At 52.0% G+C, this 8460-nt stretch overlaps 1 protein-coding gene across 8 annotated transcripts; it reads left to right on the top strand.

The window, feature by feature from the left end:
* On the top strand, positions 1-8427 carry PEX26 (peroxisomal biogenesis factor 26). Of its 8 annotated transcripts, none has more exons than XM_083180898.1 (7): positions 1-58; positions 784-839; positions 4195-4417; positions 5628-5768; positions 5893-6200; positions 6443-6589; positions 7508-8427. In XM_083180898.1, the coding sequence occupies exons 3-7, from the start codon at positions 4215-4217 to the stop codon at positions 7603-7605; spliced, it is 897 nt and encodes a 298-aa protein (XP_083037024.1). In that variant the 5' UTR covers positions 1-58; positions 784-839; positions 4195-4214; the 3' UTR covers positions 7606-8427. The 8 variants fall into 8 exon arrangements, with proteins under 8 accessions (XP_083037024.1, XP_083037031.1, XP_083037027.1 ...); XM_083180899.1 differs by having other exon boundaries at positions 38-58; positions 784-892; XM_083180905.1 differs by lacking the exon at positions 5628-5768.
* Positions 8428-8460: the final 33 nt, after the last annotated feature.

The raw sequence follows: 8460 nt of genomic DNA, 5'->3' as shown, positions 1-8460 counted from the left end.
CACCGCCCAGCAAAACCCGGATCTCGCGTTGGAAGCAGCTGAGGGGGCACCCACCACGGTACAGTACTGTCAGGAAGCCTGTGCTGGGACATGTAGTCCCCCTCCCTTATACACACTGCATGCTTGTAGATGGTTCCCAGGGGGGTCGCTCTATACACGCTGGGGGAAATTGTACCTGCAGGGAAGCTGCTGCGGGGTTGTTGTTATTAGTAACATGGTTGCTAGGGGCAACAGCACCTCTCTTCCAGTGTCCCCTGCTGTATACAGTATATTAACTCGGGTAAAATCCATATATAAACCTTTTGCTATGGTTTCTGCAGTGTAGGCTGTCTTTCTAGCCTCCTACTTACCATGAAGAGATACTGACGCAGGTATCCCAGACCTTAGGTCGACAGGGGACAGTCAAGTCAATAGGTCGGCAACTACTAGTCAACATGCACTGTGTCAACATGGTCAAATGGTTGACATAATGATCAACTCAGTGTAGGGTTGACATGAGTTCTTCATTATTGTTTTTAAACTTTCTTATACTTTACCATCCACCACAACTGGGAGGGGCGAAGCGATGAGATGCAGTACAGTAATTGGGAGTCCTTGTGCTACATGATAAAAAATGACACCCCAAAAAACATGTTGACCTTTTACCACTTTCTCATCGACCTTTTCCTTGTGTCGATCTAGACACTTTCCACCCAATTAATAAACTACGCTTTGGGGTGGGGTGGGGGGTGTAATAAAGAACTATGTGTACTGAGGATGACCTGTCCCGTCTCCGTTGTGCAGGTCCCACCAGAGCCAGGGCAGACGCTGAGAAGAGACCCCGGCAGCCCCAGCACAGGGTGAGTGCAGCAGGGCAGACGCTGAGAAGAGACCCCGGCAGCGGTAGCACAGGGTGAGTGCAGCAGGGTGAGACGCTGAGAAGAGACCCCGGCAGCGGTAGCACAGGGTGAGTGCAGCAGGGTGAGACGCTGAGAAGAGACCCCGGCAGCGGTAGCACAGGGTGAGTGCAGCAGGGTGAGACGCTGAGAAGAGACCCCGGCAGCCCCAGCACAGGGTGAGTGCAGCAGGGTGAGGCGCTGAGAAGAGACCCCGGCAGCCCCAGCACAGGGTGAGTGCAGCAGGGTGAGGCGCTGAGAAGAGACCCCGGCAGCCCCAGCACAGGGTGAGTGCAGCAGGGTGAGATGCTGAGAAGAGACCCCGGCAGCCCCAGCACAGGGTGAGTGCAGCAGGGCGGACGCTGAGAAGAGACCCCGGCAGCGGCAGCGCAGGGTGAGTGCAGCAGGGCGGACGCTGAGAAGAGACCCCGGAAGCCCCAGCACAGGGTGAGTGCAGCAGGGCAGACGCTGAGAAGAGACCCCGGCAGCCCCAGCACAGGGTGAGTGCAGCAGGGCGGACGCTGAGAAGAGACCCCGGCAGCGGCAGCACAGGGTGAGTGCAGCAGGGTGAAACACTGAGAAGAGACCCAGGCAGCGGTAGCACAGGGTGAGTGCAGCAGGGTGAGACACTGAGAAGAGACCCAGGCAGCGGTAGCACAGGGTGAGTGCAGCAGGGTGAGACGCTGAGAAGAGACCCCGGCAGCCCCAGCACAGGGTGAGTGCAGCAGGGCGGACGCTGAGAAGAGACCCCGGCAGCGGCAGCACAGGGTGAGTGCAGCAGGGTGAGACACTGAGAAGAGACCCAGGCAGCGGTAGCACAGGGTGAGTGCAGCAGGGTGAGACGCTGAGAAGAGACCCCGGCAGCGGCAGCACAGGGTGAGTGCAGCAGGGTGAGACGCTGAGAAGAGACCCCGGCAGCAGTAGCACAGGGTGAGTGCAGCAGTGCGGACGCTGAGAAGAGACCCCGGCAGCCCCAGCACAGGGTGAGTGCAGCAGGGTGAGACGCTGAGAAGAGACCCCGGCAGCCCCAGCACAGGGTGAGTGCAGCAGGGCGGACACTGAGAAGAGACCCCGGCAGCGGCAGCACAGGGTGAGTGCAGCAGGGTGAGACGCTGAGAAGAGACCCCGGCAGCCCCAGCACAGGGTAAGTGCAGCAGGGCGGACGCTGAGAAGAGACCCCGGCAGCCCCAGCACAGGGTGAGTGCAGCAGGGTGAGACGCTGAGAAGAGACCCCGGCAGCGGTAGCACAGGGTGAGTGCAGCAGGGTGAGACGCTGAGAAGAGACCCCGGCAGCGGTAGCACAGGGTGAGTGCAGCAGGGTGAGACGCTGAGAAGAGACCCCGGCAGCCCCAGCACAGGGTGAGTGCAGCAGGGTGAGACGCTGAGAAGAGACCCCGGCAGCCCCAGCACAGGGTGAGTGCAGCAGGGTGAGACGCTGAGAAGAGACCCCGGCAGCGGTAGCACAGGGTGAGTGCAGCAGGGTGAGACGCTGAGAAGAGACCCCGGCAGCCCCAGCACAGGGTGAGTGCAACAGGGTGAGACGCTGAGAAGAAACCCCGGCAGTGGCAGCACAGGGTGAGTGCAGCAGGGCGGACGCTGAGAAGAGACCCCGGCAGCGGCAGCACAGGGTGAGTGCAGCAGGGCGCTCCTGTGCTCTGGTCTGTCAGATGGACGCGGAAAGGAATCACGTTTTAGATGTATATGGTATCGGTGCGATATGTCTGTGATCTACGTCGTTCCCAGGAACCTGTGTGCAGCACACCCATTATAGTTGTTAAACTACACATCCCAGAATGCCCTGCAACAGTCTTTACATGGCCAAATAGCAAAGCTGTAGCAGGGCATGCTGGGATGTGTAGTTCAACAACAGCTGGAGTGCCGAAAGGTTCCTCATCTCTGTATTCTAGAAACGCCTATGAATGTATAGGAGCAAATAAGAATTGACCATTCGCTCCCAAATGCTGGTAAATGGACCAAAACTATTATTTGGTAAATTTGTTAAATCAAATGGATTTATCCGGTTTGTCAGAATGACCGTTGTCTGTTTTGCAGTGATTGGGAGCAGATGTTCTCCTCTCATGTGCTCCCATACATTAGCAGATTTCTGTTCCCCCCAGATTGCACAGGTCTGTCTCTAGGTGTGTACCCAGCGTAACTTGTTTCCTTGTAGTGTCAGGTACTGCCCTGCAATCTGATCACTGCACACCTGTACCATGTACTTTATTACTGGGATACAGGAGACACCCTGCAGAATACGCTGGGTACACACTATGTGATATCTGCAATGAATGATATGTACCATAATGAAATGGTTATCGATAGTATCGCGCATATCGTCTAGTGTGTACCCACCAGACTCTTCTGCTTTGCGATAGCTGCAGGGTGTCTGCTGATTCCCAGTAATAAGGTACAAGGTACTGTACAGGTGCACACTGATTAGATTGCAGGGCAGTAACCTGACACTACAGGGAAAACAAGTTACGCTGAGTACACCTCCGTCTGTCGTCAGACCTGCCCATAGCTGTGTACAGAATCTGTGCTTATAGAAGCAAAATCTAATCGAAATCGAATGGTTTTTAGGACACTTTCGGCTGGCACTCGATTCGATGTACGCTCCCCTTTTCTCTATATCAAAAAGAAAAATGGACTGTGCAGCCAAGGAATACAATCCAGTAAATCGAATGTGTACACTGCGAAATTGATATTGAATCGAATGTAAAAGTACAGATCTAATGTCAGATCTAATAGAAAATCGAAGTGTGTGTACACAGCTTATGTCATCAGCGACTGCACGATCAGTGGGGGCCAGGTGACGTCACTGAACAATACCATTCAATGTGTGCGCTAGCTAGATCGTTCTATTGTCCGATATCATTAACATTATCGGTGGTGCCGTGAATCACATGGTGTGTACCCAACTTTACAGCACCGGTAGTGTCTCTTACCCCTGTCATTAACTAGATTAATGTGGTAAAAAGATCCCAAAAACCTTTATACTAGCTGCGCACTGCATGATTTTTTTCCCCAATGACCCAATATTCTGCACAATAGTTTTCTGCAAAATTGAATAACCGATATCGGCAACACACTCTTTTATTTTCCTTTATTATACTTTTTTTTTTAAATTAATATGGATTTTTCGCATGTGTCAGCCCACAAGGAGGATGAGGGCACCCGGATACCCTGTACCCTGACAATGCTCGCACACTTCCGATACCTGAACCTATCGTCCTATAGCTTTTGGCAAGACTGACCGCTGTGATAACTGATGACCTGTGCACTGTATTGTATTACTAGCTGGAATATTTTGCTTGTATAGGTCCCCGGTGTTGGATAGCCATGGCGGTGACGGAGAATGTGTCCAGCTGTTCGCTGAGTACCATGTGGGACTGGTCGCACTGGTCGCTGTCTGGGACCCCCCCGGCTGTATCTCTCTTGGATGCGGCGGCTGACCTGCTGGTGCTGGACCGAAACTTTGCTGGTGCCCTAGAACTTTGTGAGAGGGGGCTACAGATCCTGGCTGCGGAGCCCGGGGACACCAGGTGAGACCGCTGTACCCCATAGCACAAGTACTTCCCTGTGGCATATATTCTGCCCTTCCACATGTGGCACCGCCAGCGACTTGTCCTGTAACTGGAGATCCAGGACTCTATCATGTCATATTATACACAGTGTTGTTACTCAGGCTTGCGTCATTTTTTGTGTACTGTTGTGGATTTGTTGGTCCCTGCATATGTCATTGTGTTTTCTTGGAAAACAATTAAAAAAAAAAACTAAAAACAATGTTATATATACAACAATTACTTAAAATTGCAGTTTAACCATAACAGCCAATGAGACCCCTCCTTTAATAATGTCCATGGTAGGAAGGACCTGATTCGTGAAGGGTTTGTAGGGCCATTTGCACAAAGTTGTAGGCATGTGTCCACCAATAGACGCAGCTGATCCCATCTTTGTATCTGGTCCAAACGCTGATTTTTTTTACCGGTCTCTGTGGTTTTTTCGACTTTTTTTCCCCCTCATTAAGGGCCAGATGTATTAAGCTTCAAAAAGTGATAAAATGGAGAGTGTTAAATAACCAGCCAATCAGCTCCTTGCTTAAAATTTTCAAGCCCAGCCTGTAACATGGCAGTTAGGAGCTGATTGGCTGGCTGTTTATCACTCTCCATTTTATCACTTTTTGAAGCTTGATACATCTGGTCCTAACCCTAATGCAAAATATGAAGATTAAACCCCCCCCCCCCCTGGAGGTTGTGTGCCATAGACTCTATAGTTGGTGCATACCTTATAGTTGTGGGGGGAGCGGACCCCATAGGTCGTGTGCCGTGGACCCAGTAGGTCGTGTGCCACGGTCCCCGTAGTTTGTGTGCCACGGTCCCCGTAGGCTGTGTGCCGTGGACCCCGTGGGTTGTGTGCCGTGGACCCCGTGGGTTGAGTGCCGTGGACCCCGTGGGTTGAGTGCCGTGGACCCCGTAGGTTGAGTGCAGGGGACCCCGTAGGTTGCGTGCAGGGGCCCCAGTAGGTTGAGGGCGGCAGACCCCGTAGGTTGAGGGCCGCGGAACCCGTAGGTTGCGGACCCCGTAGGTGGAGGGCCGCGGTCCCTGTAGGTGGAGGGCCGCGGTCCTCATAGGCGGAGGGCCGCGGACCCCGTAGGTCGAGGCCCGCGGACCCCGTAGGTTGCGTGCCGCGGACCCTGTAGTTATTCCCCATAGATGACGCATTCATATGTATCCATCTTATTTGTGTCTCCAGGGATAAGCAAGTAAAGGATTCCCTCTGCGTAATTGGGATCCAGGCACTGGCCGAGATGGGCCGATGGAGGGAGGTGCTGCCCTGGCTCGTACAGTATTACCGGACCCCCCAGGAGATGCCGCACAACATTATGGAACTGTGGTAATGGCTGCCGCGGTATAGGGGGCTATAGGAGCTGCTGTCGGATGGTAGCGCACTACGGATATATGTTATTACCATTCCTATGATGTAGTGATTTTATTTATCTCTCTCGTCCTTTCCGCAGCCTCCTTCTCTACAGCAGAGTGAACCAACCCCATGTGATGCTGGAGCTGAGCAGAGATTGGCTTAAAGAGCACAGCCAATGGCGGCCGCCGGGTTACGGGAAAGTGGCCGAGCTCCACCTCCACAGAGTCCTCCTCCCCCTCGGCCACCTATCAGAGGCAGAGGCGTTAGCCCGGGATCCGCGAGTGTTGAGTGAGCAGCAGCAGTTGGCGGCTCTGACAGCCGTGGGAGAGGAGAAGAGGCGCCTGGAGCAGGTAGAGGAGTGCAATGCAGAGACAGCGGATCAGAGCCAGGCCGTCTGTCCTACAGGTAGGGCAGGCATGTCCAAACTATGGCCCTCCAGCTGTTGTGAAACTACATGTCCCATCATGCCTTGCCACAGTTTGCTAATAGGGAGTTCTAAAACTATGACAAGGCATGCTGGGATGTGTAGTTTCAAAACAGCTGGAGGGCCACAGTTTGGACATGCCTGAGGTAGGGGCTTCTCTTCCTGTGTCAGAGGACATCGTTCTGTGCCGTTCCCTTGCTGCATGGTCTGTTGTGTGTTGCAGGAAACCTACAAGCGAGGCATTTGCAGGTGGCGCGGACGCTGTGGGGGGCCCTGAGTGTGGTGGCTACGTGGATTCGGAGGATCCCTTTCCGTCAGATCGTGCTGGCACTCCTGCTGATGTCTGTGATTCTGCTGCGCTTGGACCCAGGTCAGATGGACATTCTATATCGCAGTCCTGTCTGGGGTGTTGGTTTATGCTGTGCTGCTTTTAGCTCAGTCTGATCTGTATTTCAGTAGAGAGATACAGACCAAAATGTGCTGGAAGAAGCACAGCGGAGAGTGACACCCCAGGCAGGAAAGAGGAACTGAAGGGTGCTAGAATGAGCACTTTTGGGGTGTGTGTGTACATGGAGGGGTAACCAGCTTCTTGCTGGCGGTAGGGCGGAGGTCTGTGACTTACAGCCTGTCATATCGCTGTAGATAATTGTCCGGCTCATAGAATGGGAACGCAGCTGCGCCAGGCTTAAAGTGTTCACACAGTGACGGGGGGGAAACAGGTGGTCCTAAGGGTCCAGCCTTATCGTCCATATACAGCTAGCTGCACTTGTACATGTGATGCCTACTGATCTGTTATTAACAATTAGCAGCTCTCACTGATTACATGTAATCTTTCACCTAATTACTGAGATTAAGGATACCTATCTGTGATGTTATTTTGCCGGATTTACCAAGTTTCGGAGTGGGAAGCGTTCCGGAAAACTACAGTTTTCAAAAAGTACCAGGAGAGGGATTGGTAAGATCCCTCCCCAGCACTCTACATTCGCACATATATGGCCTCCAGGAAAAAAATGGAAGTAAAGTGATCTTTATTTATTAGATGAAAAACTTGATAAATCAGGGTGAATCTTGGACCTTTGTGGCTGTAATTGTCCCTCTGTGCTACCTTCTCCCCCATAGGTACACACTAGGATGTATCTGTCTTTGTAGCATGTTAGGAGCATTGAGGCATGAGGCACTGCACTACTCACCTCGTACTAGGAGGGAGGGATTCCGGAAATAATGTTATTAGGAGAATGGAGCGATATATGTAAGAATTCCCTAATGACATGTTACTATTATCTTCCAGCTTCCCCGACGTCCACGGGCCCTATATCCAGTCTGCTTCTGTTACTCCGCCAAATTATTACCAGTGTTTTCCAGAATCCGTCTCCTAGCCAGCCCTGATGCCCCTGTGGCAGCAGATAGAAGCCGGGGGTATGTGCGGGGGTATGTGCAGGGTGTTCCGCCCCGTCTGACTCTGTAACATCATCCATGCGGAGAATAGCGCACATGTATGGACGTCTCGGAGACATGGCAGGACTCCGGATACTGTGTACAACTAACAACAGGATTACTTAAAGGAGAAACGAGTACAGATAAGGAACGTGTTGGTGGTAACATAGAATATAAGAGTCACAATGCCCGCTGTCTGGCTCCGTCACAGTCCCTAATGGTTCCCTTACCAACCGCTCTGCTGATTTGTAGGAGGAGGAAGGAGTACGGTGTGGGACTGTCACCGCTGCCGCACATCTGAGGAATGGCGCATCCCTGCAAAGTACAATTTAGTTTTATGCCACCCACAAATGTCACCTATAATATCATATAATAAGCTGCCTGGCAGCGCTCGCCAGCTATACTCGGTTATTGGGATTCGCTAAATGGAATCTTATTTCATTTCACTTGTGTTCTGTGATTTCAGGAACTAGACTGTCAAAACCAGCTGTACATTTGTTGTTGAACTACAACCTCCAGCATGGCTTGCCACTACAAATACCCCTCACACTACAACCCCCAGCAGGCTCTCTGCCACTAGTGGTACCCATCCATCAGAGTTCAGTCTTCTCCTAGTGACTGCGCGGATGGCGTGTGGTGGTACGACTCTAACATCATAAACTACTTGATTCAAATATAATTATTGATTATTCTGTTCATTTGTCCCTATAAAGGTCACACTTGTCAGGACTATGTATAATGTTTTTTTAATGCATAAAATAGTGTATTAATCTATTTTTTAACTCTGGTCGTTACTTGTGAGGGGAA

Source organism: Crinia signifera, chromosome 4, assembly GCF_055691185.1.
Source record: "Crinia signifera chromosome 4, ASM5569118v1, whole genome shotgun sequence".
NCBI classification, from domain to species: Eukaryota; Metazoa; Chordata; class Amphibia; order Anura; family Myobatrachidae; genus Crinia; species Crinia signifera.
This window is presented reverse-complemented; position numbering and strand designations above follow the sequence as displayed.